The sequence below is a fragment of the Pundamilia nyererei genome, unplaced genomic scaffold, assembly GCF_000239375.1.
Source record: "Pundamilia nyererei isolate P.nyererei 1_Seehausen unplaced genomic scaffold, PunNye1.0 scaffold00061, whole genome shotgun sequence".
NCBI classification, from domain to species: Eukaryota; Metazoa; Chordata; class Actinopteri; order Cichliformes; family Cichlidae; genus Pundamilia; species Pundamilia nyererei.
Window position 1 is genome coordinate 3,020,047 of NW_005187462.1, and position 14,130 is coordinate 3,034,176.

Consider the following 14,130-nt stretch of genomic DNA (forward strand, 5'->3'; position numbering starts at 1 on the left):
CACTCTCTCTCTCCCCCCTCTCGGAGCTGTCAGAGCGGCCTTTTGAAAGTAGTCAACCGCTCCATGGTCCAATCAGTCGCTCACGACTCCTCATTAGGGGAGGGACCTGGAAAAGTCTTAAGCACAGTACAGAAAACACAGACAGAAAACAACCCACACATGGCCACAGCCGTAACAAACACTTATATACGATCAGTGACCCCTCCTCCTGCTGTTGGGTACCCTTTAATCCTTTGTTCTTTCTTTTCATCTTCCACTTATGATACATAACTTTCTGGCCCTACCACATAACTTCCCGAGAACCAGTCTTACATCCATCATTGAACTGGGTCCCTTTGTCAGTTTGCAAAACGGCAGTTAACAATTCAACAATTTGACAATTATTTCGGGCGTGCATGCCAAAAGTAAACTGCTATCTATGCTAAGAAAGGGTTTTTCTCAGCTTCTGGCAGCTGAGGTGGGAAAACAGAACCCCAGGTGCATGCCTGGTGGGGCCAGGTTTGTTTAATGTATAGGCAATGGAAGGGCTGGACACAACGTGGGGCGGTACAGATGATTGCAGATGAACCCACTATCTGGACTAGTCACCGTTGGCCATAACACAATTAAAGAATAGAATAGAATTAGAATTCAACTTTATTGTCATTGCACATGCACAGGTACAGGGCAACGAAATGCAGTTTGCATCCATCCAGAAGTGCTTTAGTGATATAGATATATTACAATATATATAGATATGTACGTATATTACAGAAATGGGTCTATTATGGTATGTTATAATGTACACGGTATGAAGTATGTTGTGAATATTCTATAACTATAAGTATGTACAGGCTGTAGTGAGTACAAGCTATGAACAGGCTATGAACAGGATATAATATGAAAAACTATACAGAATATGAAATAAATAACTTTACAGAATCTGAGATATACAGCTATACAGAAATGGGAACTATGCAAGTTATAAACAGTTGTAGGATTAAAGATTATCGAATGTACAGAATGATTATTTACACAGAGCTATACAGTAGTGCAGTGAAGATAAGTGAGATATAATTCCTACAGAGGCTATAAAGTGCTAATGGTTGTGAGTGGTGGTTCAGGCCATGTTATTATTGTGTGTTTGAGGGTACAGTTGTCCATTGTGGGTGTGTGTATGTCCAGTCCATGTGTTAACATGGGTCAGATGTCAGGAGGCAGAGTTCAGGAGTCTGACAGCTGTGGGGAAGAAGCTGTTCCGGTACCTGGTGGTCTTAGTCCGGAGGCTCCTGTAGCGCCTCCCAGAGGGCAGCAGGGTGAAGAGTCCATGTGATAGGTGACTGGGGTCTTTTCAGATACCGCTTCCTGTAGATGTCTTTTATGGCAGGAAGTGGTGCTCCGGCGATGCGCTGGGCAGTTTTCACGACCCTCTGCAACGCCTTCCGGTCCGAGGCAGAGCAGTTCCCGTACCAGACTGTTATACAGTTGGTCAGGATGCTCTCAATGGTGCAACGATAGAAGTTCACCAGGATGTCTGAGGACAGGTGGTTCTTCCTCAGAGTCCTCAAGAAGAAGAGGCGCTGGTGAGCCTTCTTGACCAGCTTGGAGCAGTTGGTCGTCCAGGTGAGATCCTCGGAGATGTGGACTCCCAGGAACTTGAAGCTGCTCACACGCTCCACAGCCGTCCCCTTAATGTGGATGGGTGGATGTGGGTCAGCATTCCTCCTGTAGTCCATGATGAGGTTACTTAAGGTTACTTACTGATCCTAATTACTACATTTTCAAACAGTATTGATCAACATGTGTTCATACAGCAAGTGGCACAAACTTCCATTAATACACTTGAAGATAATATTTGACCTATGGTCTTGTGAGGAAGTGTAAGTGTGTTTTTAATGTGATTCATGAAAACAAAGCAGCACACATTCAACCATCTTCAAACTGTCACATCTCTGATATCAGGAGTCATCATCAAAGTGTCAATCAATGAACAGATGATGGATCAATAACTGCAGCTGGATTGTGTTTGTTCTCTCCATCAGATTCCTGTCAACTCACAATCGACACAAACACAGTGAACACAAACCTCCAACTGTCTGACAACAACAGGAATGTGACAAGTGTGGAGGAGATTCAGTCATATCCTGATCAGATTTGAAGTTTTTCTTCAGCTGCTGTGTAGAAATGGTCTGACTGGTCGCTGTTACTGTGAGGTCGAGTGGAAAGAAGACGTTTATATATCAGTGAATTACAGAAGAAAGGAGACAGTGAAGACTGTTTGTGCGGAGACAATGATCAGTCCTGGAATTTGGACTGTTGTCATGATGGTCCTTGTTCAGTCAGGCACAGCTGCTCTGCATTTCCAACAAGCCTGAGCTCATTAAAATGAATCCAAATGTCTGGTTTCTCTTTCTTAATGGGATTTTTCCATCATGGGTGAATAAGTGGACATCCAGTAGTGCTCAGTGTATCAAATATTAAAGGCATTCAGAATATCTCATGTTTCCACCATTCTATAAAAACAGCTGCTTTTAAAAACTGATCCAATCAAAGAAACATGAACTTCCATATTGATCAGATCAATATGTACAGCTCTGATGTCACTTACATGTCCTTGAACTTTTCATGGATGGTGATTTGTGGCCCTCTGCTGGTGAGAAGATGAACTGCATGATGTCAGTTGAATGAACACAGATGACATGAAGTGTTTTTAAATCTAGTTTCATCAGCTTCAACAAACTCTGACTTTCAAAATAAAATCAGTTGATGTGACTGTTTTTGAAAGCTCTTATTTTGGAGGGAGCTGACATTTAATAATCAAATGTCAGTGTGGACACAGTATCTGAGCAGCGATAGGAATACATTTACAGAGCTGTAACTCAGACTAAACACATGGTCGGAGACTCGCTGTGCTTCGGGTCTTTATATTTACAGTCGAACCCTCACCACCCGCTCTGCTCATCTCAGTGAGCTAAACCAGTGCTACCATTAAGAAAACAAATATTATTGATCATTTTCAGAATAAGAGTGGAGATTACAGTTGTTTCAGGACAAACTGCCATGGTTTGAGTTGAGTTGAGTTGTCTGAGTTGGACAAATCCTACTTCAGAATTGATTTTAGTTGCAAGAAAATGAGTTATCTTTTCACTAACTCATCTACTGACATGTTTAGATTTTTCAGAAAGAATTCAGGAGAAATATCTTTAATTTAAAAAGATTTAATTTGCTTCAGCAGCTGAAATGACAAGTTACAGCGGTGGACCTCTGTGTTAAATCAAACATCTGTCTTCACACAAAGGATGACCCTCATCGGGCCATAAAGCTTATATAGTGTGACAATAACAAATGATTATTATGTCTGTCAAACTCTGGAACCCATCCTTATGTCTCCATTCAACCTCCTCTTCAAACTGTTCCCGGCAGGTTTTTGCAGTGCACAGTTTAGGGTAAATAGTCTTCCGCACGGCACATTACAATGTCACTAAATTACCATTAAAGTGCTTTATTGCAACGGCTGCAGATCAGTGACAAGTAGCATACAGAAACGGAGCTGGGCAAGTGGCTCCTCCTCCTTTGCGCGCTCTCATAAATGGGGCAACAGTTTTTGGCACGAAACTGGATGTCACGATCCTGGGTCTTTCGACCCAGCGTTTTGAGTTATGCTTTATTTTGTGTCAGCTGTTTCCCCATGTGTTTCCACTTCCCCTAATCACCCCTGTGTGTATTTAGTCTGTGTGTTTCTGCTCATTCATTGTCATGTCGTCTGTTGTTTCTCCTCATGTTTCCGTGTCTACGGGTTTTTTTCTGTGTTCAGGTTTTTACGACATTCTAAGTTTTGTTTTTTCGTTGCGTGTTTAGCATTTAGTTTCTCCCCTGTGTGTATCTGATTTTTGTTTTTCCACCTTTTTTATATTAAACAGCCTGCTTTTTGTTAATATTCAAGTTTTCTTCCATGTTCTTTGTGTCTGCATTTTAGGTCCTTTCATCAATGCATACACTCTGCCTCTGCCAGACTGTGAGACTGGAAATAAAAACACACACAGTTTGTTGTGTGAAGAAATCAAACATGAGCTGAACAAACAGTAAAGTTCGTAAATAAAAAAAGTTCACATGCTGGTTAGTTTTTCACCTGTGTTTACGTCCAAAGCTCTACCAGTCTGTACACATCTGTATGTTTCATGTTTGTAGAAGTCCTTCAGTCACAACATGGTTCATCTTCATCTTTACAAGCTAGCTAGCTAACTTTCTGCTAGCCTCTAACTTAGCTCGTAAATGCTCTTTTTCATGATGTGTGTACATTTAACACTTTTATTGGAGCTGAGTGAATTTGGAGTGTTTCATGGGTTTGCCTGATGTCATTAGCCAGTAACTAGACACTCTAAGTACTTGGACACACTGTGAGCTCGTATAAAAGGAGCTACAAAGTGCCCTCTATGGATTAGATAGTCCACTTCTCCTTTATGTAGAATCCACCCTCCTTTGCAGGAATTATCGCCCCCTGCTGGTCAGAGGATGGACTGCTTCAGTAATCTCAAGGCTGAACACACTGATGGTAAAGAATCCTGTAATTTTCTCATGAATATATGAAATAAGTTAAAAATGCAGAATTGATTTGATGTTTTATGGATCATAAAGGCAAATGCAGATCAATGTTATCAATAATCAAAGAAACTAAATATGTTAAACTCTAAATGTGATCAGTTCTGATGATCAGTACCATTCATCCATAAAATCAATACATGGATCAAATAAGAACAGGGTTTGATTTTAAAATTTATTGATCGTATCAGCAGTGATACAAACACAAGTTTAATAAACAGCTGACCAAAGTCTATAGAAGCTCAGTGGTGCCAGAATTAAACATAAAAGTAAAAAGTGAATTGTCTGTCTGAGCCAATCAAATTGCGTCAGAGGAGATTAAGTTTAGAAATGGTTTTAAAGTTAATAGATTTTATTTTGAAATAAAGTTTTTATATCTGTCTTCTGTCAGTCACCAAAAGTTGATTCTGTTCATCTGGACTTTTTCAGTGGGAGAAATGTTTCATCCAAGTGACGTCTTTAGTCTCAGCTGACTGCAGGTTTCAATCTTATAAACAGGACATTTGCATAATGACTGAAACCAGCCCACTGAAGGAACAATGGGCTGGGAAGTCAGTTCCTTGATCATTAATATGCAAATACTCATGAGCATTGATCAAAGCCCACTGATCAATGGCCATGAGTCCCATTCACAGAGAATTGGGGAATGGCTGCAATCACAGCATTGTAAGATGGTGACAGACGTACCCTTAGGCCCCTCCTCAATTCAGAGATGGTCTTTCCCTTTTCACGTAAATGGCCTCCTTGACTCCGCCCCTCAAACCAGCATTCCTCCCTGTCCAGGATCTGTACATCCTCATCATTGAAAGAGTGTCCACTGGCCTGTAGGTGTGACTAGACTGCAGAGTCTTGCCCTGACAAGGTGGCTCTTCAGTGTTGTGCCATCCGCTTTGCCAGAGGGTGTCTGGTTTCCACGATGTATAAGTCCTGGCAATCTTCCTGGCACTTAACAGCGTACACTATGTTACTCTGTTTGAGTTGGGGGACCGATCGTTGGGGTGGACCAATTTTTGGTGCAGCATGTTTTGGGGTTTAAAAGCCACAGAGACCCGGTGTTTAGAAAAAATGTGTCTCAGTTGTTCTGATACTCCTGACACGTACGGGATCACTACAGGTTTTTGCTTAGGCACTGATTGCCCTTCTCTCCTGGATCGGCTGGAGCTTTCTTTCGGTGCCGTCCCAGCTTTGACAAATGTCCAGCTAGGATAACCACATCTACTCAGCGCCTTCTTGATGTGATGTTCTTCTGCTTCCCTGACTGCTGTGTCTGTGGGGATGGTGTTCGCTCTGTGTTGTAGCATCCTGATGACACCCAGTTTGTGCTCCAGTGGATGATGAGAGTCAAACCTTAGATAATGGATTGGATTTATATAGCGCTTTTCAAGGCACCCAAAGCGCTTTACAATACCACTATTCATTCACTCTCACATTCACACACTGGTGGAGGCAGCTACAGTTGTAGCTACAGCTGCCCTGGGGCAGACTGACAGAAGCGAGGCTGCCATATCGCGCCATACTGATCCCTACGCGTAGGTTTCCGGTACACTTTAGCTTTTAGATGTCCCCCATTACTGATGGAAATGTCACAGTCTAAGAAGGATATGAAATGCCACTTTTCATATCCTCCCTGGTGAATTTGATGTGTCGGTCCACCGAGTTAATGTGATACATGAATTGTGGTACGTCCTGAAATTTGATTTTCACCCAGGTGTCATCCACATGCCTGAACCAATGACTTGGTGGTGTTCCAGGGTAGGATAGCAAAGCCCTCTTTTCCACTTCTTCCATGTACAAATTGGCCACAGCGGGTGAAACTGGGGAACCCATGGCACACTGACCCTTGTATGTGAAATATGTGGAAAATATGATCCCTGATGCTGAGAGTGGTCCTGTTGCTAAGGTTGGTGTCATCCTGTAATCTCTTACTACCTCCAACGCTTCCGTGACTGGGATGCAAGTGAAAAGAGATGTAACATCGTACGAGACCATGGTTTCATCTGCCTCCATAATGACATCTCTCACCTTCTCAACAAACTCCAAGGTGTTCTGGATGTGGTGTTCAGAGCTGCCTACCAGCGGGTTGAGGATCGAAGTCAGAAACTTTGGGTTGTTATAGGTGACCGAGTTGATCATACAGACAATCGGTCTTAAAGGTGCGTCCTGTTCATGTATCTTCGGTAAACCATACAGACTTGGTGTTCATTACCCTGGGTACAGCCTGTGGTATGAGATCAAGTCCATAGCATTGCCTTGTTCTAACTGCTTCAGACAGACAGTCCACTTCATGGGCCTCGTTTCAGGGGCTCATAAGTATTTTTGTCACTGAGTAGTAACAAAATTTTCTCATGACAGTCTTTCTGGTTTAGCAATACTGTGCACCTGCCCTTGTCTGCCGGAAGGATGATGATTTTGTTGTCATCACTAAGTGATGTGAGTGCCTTCCTCTCCTCCATGCTGATGTCGGATGCTGGGGGCTTTGCGTTGCTGAGACAAGCCGAAACTTTGTCAGTGTTAAAACTAAATATTTTGGATTTATACATTTTTAAACATTTTCATGTTACTTCATTCCCATGTAATTCTCTCCAGCTGCCTCTGAGCTTCAAAGAAATATTGTAATGACTGTACATTTGAATATTCATTTAGTTTGGTACGTACTTTTTTACGTTTTCTCATATTTTGTCTAAATCTACCAGCTGTAATCATGTGTTATGTTTCTAACACATAAGCAGCAGCAGTTACAGATAAAAGTTGCTCTTTGAGTTGCTCTATGATGAAGGCTTCATGACGAAGAGGAGCAAGCAGCAGCTGCTGAAGGTCTGTTTCTGCTTCAGAACATGTTGCTGGATTTCCACTGAGTGCCGTTAGCTTCTGAAACAAGAAATGCTCATTAACACAGTTCTTCGCTGTTAACGAACACGCATCACAACTTTGTAATGTCATGGCCTGGAACGTGACTGTAACATGTTTCAGCTTCTTCACTTTAAACGTGCAGAAAGCAACGTGAGTGTGTTTCTTACTCTGAAAATCCTGAGTCGACTTTTTTCTCTGAGTTCCTGAAACCTGCAAAGAAACATGGAAGTTTTTAACTTAGTCCTGAGTTATGTTAGAAAGAAACTGTTTCCATGCAGCTAACATGGCATCCAGTCAACCGTCTACCTCTGAAAACCAAAACCTGCAGTTCCTCTGGTGTCCACTAGAGGCTCCAGCAGTGACTCAGTCCTCATATACTCCCATGTTAAAATTAGGGATGGGTACCGATATCCAGTGCCATTATTTCTCTTCAGTAACTCAGTCCAGTCTATGCTCTGAGTTTCCCTTCAAAAAGGTTACACTAGAAAAGTGATGACCGTCTAACAGCTGAAGCCCGATAACTTTTTTATTTGTTCCTGTGAGTGAGCACACGTTAATGTAACCTTGACATCATTTCCTCACACACTGACCTTCTTCTTGGATCCGGCGGCGCTCAGAGCAGCGATTTTACTCTCAATATCAGAGACCTGCAGATGGAACAAACATGAAGGGAAACTGTTGAGTTTGCTTATTAAAAACAGGAAGACTTGAAAAGCTTCCTGTAAGTAAGAAATTTGTGTTTATTCCAGCATCAGCCATTTTGTTCCTAGACACCGCGTAAACATGACCATGTCCATCCAGAGCCATTGACCCACCTCGCTCTCAGCACTCTGGACTCTGGCGGCAGTCAGTGCCACCACGTCCTCAAGCTCAGACAGTTCCGAGTCCGTCGCCCCTCCAAACTGATTCTTGGCACTCTGCTCGAGCCGCCGCAGCTTCGACTCCAGCTCGTAGGACTGACCGGCCGTGATGTACACCTAAACAGGTAACAGGACAGACCCCTGGGTCAGCTGACACGCCTCCAGACCACTGAGAATGATGGTGATGATGATGAAGACAGGCCTGAGCATCAGTGAAACACACTGGTTCTCTGACTGACTCAATCACTGAACAGGTAACAGGAGAAGACCTGGTCTCATCAGAGGATGTAGAGTTCAGTCATGACATTATGACCTGATGATGAAACTAGAACAAATCCCTTATATTGTACACATTCTCCTAACGGGTCATTTTTACTGATAGCTTTAAGGCTATTGAACAATAATGAGCATCGACCTGGTTTTACCAACTGTTCTGGGGCATGTTTCAAATGATCACGTAACCTTTTCCTAAATCTAGAACTGCTGTAACTGGACTCAAACTGGACTGAGACTGGACCCAGTGTGTTTGACCGACACCAGCCCTGTCGCTGATGGACGGACACACAACAGCCGGGAAGGTTAAAGCCAGTCCAGACATTTCCGTCATGCTTCGGACGAGGTAGAGGGTTGGGTTTCAGGGACAATGAGGTGTGCAGTTCATGTTGGAGGCTTACATTTTCCTCAAGTTCCCTGAACGCATCATCGGCCTGCTTTACGTCAGTGCCTACTAAGTGGGACCTGTCGATCGGCTCTGAGAGGCCGTACTCGACCATAGCGTTTTCTGTGGCATTAATGGTTCTCAGGACCTCAGTGGTGAGGTCACAGAGGGCGGCGGCAGTCGATCTCTGAAAGCCATGTAGAGGGACAGATGTTAGCAGCTGGAAAACAACATCCCATCCTGCAGCAGCTACCGGGCTGGATGCCCCACAGCACCACAGCATTTCTTGTGTCTGACTTGTGTCTCTGGGAGGTCATGTTGCGATTAAAAAGGACTCTGCACATAAAAAAAAACTTTCTACTTTTAAATGTGGTGCACACCTTTTGTTCCTAAAATGGTGGCATGTGTTTCAGACAGACCTGACTACAGTGTTAAAAACTATGCTGCTGATTCCCCAGCTATGATTCAGAGGCAGACAAAGAGGTTTCCCAACACTCAGTGCTTTTACAGATTTCTCCTTCTGTTTGGTGTCACATGACTGAGCAGAGGTTTAGTTTTTAGGTGAACACCTGTACAGGTGAGGGGTCATGTGGTCCAGGCAGGTAGCTGCTGAGCTTCACAGTAACAGTAACCTAACAGACGGCTGTTAGTCAATGCAGGAGGCAGCAGGTTAGTGAGGACTAGTCCGTGATGCATCAGAAAGAGTTCTCCTCCATCAGGAGGTCACTGGACATCTAGTCTGTAGATGTGGATTTACTAGGACACGAACCACACCTCATTTCTCATTATTATTTTTTTGTCACAGATGGAATAAGAAAACCAATGAGAAGTTTAGAGAAACGTTCAGTATTTTCAGGAGTGGATGAGGACAAAAACATGAGAATGAACAAGAAACATGGTGTTCAGACCCATTATAGATGGAGTAAAACAGCGTTTTTGGGGAGAAGCCAAGCCATGCTGTAGAAGCACTGAATGTATCACACGTGGGAACCTGGATGTTTATGAGACATCGGACAAAATAAAGAGTTAAAAAACCTTTTAGACTTTATTTTGTTCTTTGAAAACAATGTTAAAAACGAATTCGCCATTAAATGATTGTGCACTGATCCAAAAGTAAGCTTTTTATAACATCGGATCCACTGGTGGTCTGAGAAACCTCCAGGTTCCCATTCTCTGGATTTATGGGTTGGAATTCAATTAATTCTGTAAACAGTGGACTGAATCAGTCTTCCTACCTTTTGAGCCTCAGTGGGCATCTCATCACTGGATGAGCTCAGTTCTTTGTTCTTCCGGGAGTTCAGAGCGATTGCTGGGCCACCCTTCAGTCCGGCCAAACCTTTACCCACAGAAAAGGACTTCTTCCCAGCTTCGTCGTCCGATGACGGGCCCTTATCGCTCAGGTTCCCCGCCAGCTCACTAAGCTTCCTTCTCAGTTTCTCCTCCTCATTCTGAGCTGATGGATTTGATGCCTGCTGTAAAACAAAGTTACAGAATGTTTGTACTGACTGGTTTCAGGAAATGATCTCACATTATCCCACATCATCATCGCATCTCACCTCGTTTACACCAGGTGTAATCTTTTCCTCCAGGCGGCTCAGCAGACTCTCGATGGCCAACATTCGTTTGCTCAGTTCATTTATCTGCAATGTAAAATCAACATGAACACCAAGGAGATGATTTTGTATGACAAAAAGACTCCGTGTCAGTTAACAATATCTCCTGGTTCTTTATGGCTGAGATTATACGGACTGAAACTTTTTGTACAAAATACCATGAAGAAGAAAAAAAGGCAAAACATAGAATTAAAACAGGTTTTCCAAGAATCAAGAGAAGAAAATCCAATGTTTATGCCACCAAAATTTAACTTCCAGTGACTGGTTGATTGTCCTTACTGGCGGGGCTTGTCCCAGGTTCTCCTGGGAGGAGGTTCTACTGCCCCTTCGGCGGTGGGGTGGTTGTTGGTACATCTGCGGGTACCTCTGGTACTCCTCCTCGTCTGATGTGTCAACGTACTGCTGCCGAGCCACCGACGAGGTAATCTTGGACAGAGAGCGAGTCCGGACCATCCGATTCTCTCCGTTGTCATCTGATAACAAACACAGGTAAACATGGAAACACAAAAATACCCAGGTGGATGCAGATCTACAAAGATGGACAGGTAGGTAAAAACATTCAGGTAAATGTACATGTTGGAAATAAAAAGCAGCATGTCGGACATCCAAAGTAGAAATTTTTTCTAAACCTGATAATAAGTAAAATTTGCAATTAGTTATCCAGTCTCACAGGCTTGTTTTGAAGGCATCTGTTTGATGTGATAAATCTGTGAAACAAAAGCTGTGATTCCTCCAACAGACAGCAGGTGGAGCCCCAGGGAAAACAGCTACAGGACAAACAGCATTTCCATTAATTCCCGCATTTCCATAGGGTTACTCCCAGAAGTTTTCTGTGGGAAGGTAAATCATGGTGGACAGATTCTGTGGGCCCCAGTAACCCCCATATAGACCACAGTGGTTTAAACAGTTTATTTTGTTGGACATGTGAAATTGGTTGTGTATTTTGGGACCTGCACCATGTTGCTGGAAGACTGGTATGCTGGTATACTGACCAGGTCTCATGGCATATCGGTCCAGGCTCTTCCTGCGGTTTCCTCTGTGGCTGTAATGGTCGTAGTCCACGTCATTCCTATAGTACCGATCATCCTGCTGCTGCTGTGAATCCAAAGTTACACACATGGTTTTAGATCTCTTTTGTATGTTTGCTTTTCATAACTTTGACTTACCTGTACAGACGGACGCCGTGAGTGAGGCAGATAATCCTCATTGTCAAAGTCCATAGGATGAACAGACAGCAGACGTTTGTTCTTCCTCATCTGAAAACACATCACGTTACGCCTGAATGTGGATTATTTCATAAAACAGATGTAGAATCACATCTTTATCACTTTTATGTTTATTACCACTTTGTAGCGCTGACCCTCGAATTCTCCTTGATCATCCTCATTGCCATTATACGCGTCTGAAAATGCAACATGTTTTGTCATTATTCTGTCCAGTTTTAGTTTTAGATGATGCTCCTTTTGAACCATTTGATTCCACAGCTAATTTTGAACAGTGCTTTATAAAAAAGCAAATCATTATTAATGTGTACACATTTGTATGTATACCACATGGTTAACTATGGAGTTCCACAAGGTTCTTTACTAGGACCAAATCTATTCACAGTATACAGTGGGATGCAAAAGTTTGGGCAACCTTGTTAATAGTCATTATTTTCCTGTATAAATCGTTGGTTGTTACAATAAAAATGTCAGTTAAACATATCATATAGGAGACACACACAGTGATATTTGAGAAGTGAAATGAAGTTTATTGGATTTACAGAAAGTGTGCAATAATTGTTTAAACAAAACCAGGCAGGTGCATAAATTTGGGCACCACAAAAAAAGAAATGAAATCAATATTTAGTAGATCCACCTTTTGCAGAAATTACAGCCTCTAAACGCTTCCTGCAGGTTCCAATAACATAAGATAAGATAACCTTTATTAGTCCCACGCGTGGGAAATTTGTTTTGTTACAGCAGTGGACAGTGCAAAGTTGCATAGAAAAATTAGAAGAAAAAAACACTGGAATAATATATTCATAAGATACTGTACACAATAGAATAGAAGAAAATAAATTAAAATAAAATACTATATACAATCGAATAAAATAGAATACAAATGCTATATACAATATGAGTATAATACAACGATGCCAGAAAGAGTATTGCACTTAGTGTTATTGCTATTGCACATGTGTGGATGTGTTTAATCAGTTGAAGTCTTTGTTGTGGAGTCTGACAGCAGTGGGGAGGAAAGACCTGTGAAATCTCTCCGTTCCACATCGTGGGTGCTGCAGCCAGTGAAGGAGCTGCTCAGTGCTGTCAGAGTCTCATGCATGGGGTGGAAGATGTTGTCCAACAATCAGAGTCTGGATTGTGGTTGAAGGTATTTTGGACCATTCCTCTTTACAAAACATCTCTAGTTCATTCAGGTTTGATGGCTTCCGAGCATGGACAGCTCTCTATAACTCACACCACAGATTTTCAATAATATTCAGGTCTGGACTGAGATGGCCATTCCAGAACGTTGTACTTGTTCCTCTGCATGAATGCCTTAGTGGATTTTGAGCAGTGTTTCGTTGTCTCGTTGAAAGATCCAGCCCCGGCGCAGCTTCAGCTTTGTCACTGATTCCTGGACATTGGTCTTCAGAATCTGCTGATAGTGAGTGGAATCCATGTGTCCCTCAACTTTGACAAGATTCCCAGTCCCTGCACTGGCCACACAGCCTCACAGCATGATGGAACCACCACCATATGTTACTGTAGGCAGCAGGTGTTTTTCTGGGAATGCTGTGCTCTTTTTCCTCCATGCATAACGGCCTTTGTTATGCCCAAATAACTCAGTTTTAGTTTCATCAGTCCACAGCACCTTATTCCAGAATGAAGCTGGCTTGTCCAAATGTGCTTTAGCAAACTTCAAGCGGCTCTGTTTGTGCTTTGGGCGGAGAAAAGGCTTCCTCTGCATCAGTCTCACATACAGCATCTCCTTGTGTAAAGTGTGCCGAATGGTTGAACAATGCACAGCGACTCCATCTGCTGCAAGATGATGTTGCAGGTCTTTGGTGCAGGTCTGTGGGTCGACTCTGACTGTTCTCACCGTTGCTTCTGTCTATCCGAGATTTTTTTTGGTCTGCCACTTTGAGCCTTAATTTGAACTGAGCCTGTGGTCTTCCATTGTCTCAATATGTTCCTAACTGTGGAGACAGACAGCTTAAATCTCTGAGGCAGCTTTCTGTATCCTTCCCCTAAACCATGATGGTGAACAATCTTTGTCTTCAGGTCATTTGTGAGTTGTTTTGAGACCCCCATGTTGCTACTCTTCAGAGAAAATTGAAAGATGAGGGAAACTTATAAATGACCCCCTTAAATACTCTTTCTCTTTTTTTTTCCTTTTTTTTTTTTTTTGCTTGCCTGTCCCGTTTGGCTCTTTTGCATCAGAATTGTTGTCTAAAGGCAAAGAAAGATGCCCAACGGATTTACTTTACCAAATTGACCATCCCAGCCTTGCCGTAATGGTCCATTTGATTCACCTTTTATTGTTTATTTTATTTTCACTTACTGAATACGGGACAGACTTGACTGGG

The 14,130-nt window shown here is 42.6% G+C and overlaps 1 protein-coding gene across 3 annotated transcripts in view; it reads right to left on the reverse strand.

The window, feature by feature from the left end:
• Window positions 1–6,382: 6,382 nt before the first annotated feature.
• mlpha (melanophilin a) overlaps window positions 6,383–14,130 on the reverse strand; it is a 16,015-nt gene continuing 8,267 nt past the window's right edge. The window contains exons 6-15 of one of the 3 annotated variants that reach the window (XM_013911349.1): window positions 11,903–11,961; window positions 11,726–11,815; window positions 11,552–11,654; window positions 10,839–11,032; window positions 10,503–10,586; window positions 10,182–10,415; window positions 8,244–8,405; window positions 8,019–8,075; window positions 7,596–7,638; window positions 6,383–7,446 (exon numbers count right to left, since the gene is read on the reverse strand). In XM_013911349.1, coding sequence (XP_013766803.1) covers window positions 7,406–7,446; window positions 7,596–7,638; window positions 8,019–8,075; window positions 8,244–8,405; window positions 10,182–10,415; window positions 10,503–10,586; window positions 10,839–11,032; window positions 11,552–11,654; window positions 11,726–11,815; window positions 11,903–11,961 — 1,067 coding nt within the window. In that variant the 3' untranslated portion in view covers window positions 6,383–7,405. Of the gene's footprint in view, window positions 7,447–7,595; window positions 7,639–8,018; window positions 8,076–8,243; window positions 8,406–10,181; window positions 10,419–10,502; window positions 10,587–10,838; window positions 11,033–11,551; window positions 11,655–11,725; window positions 11,816–11,902; window positions 11,962–14,130 lie in introns of all 3 variants that reach the window. The other 2 variants (XM_013911348.1, XM_013911346.1) reach the window with 2 other exon arrangements.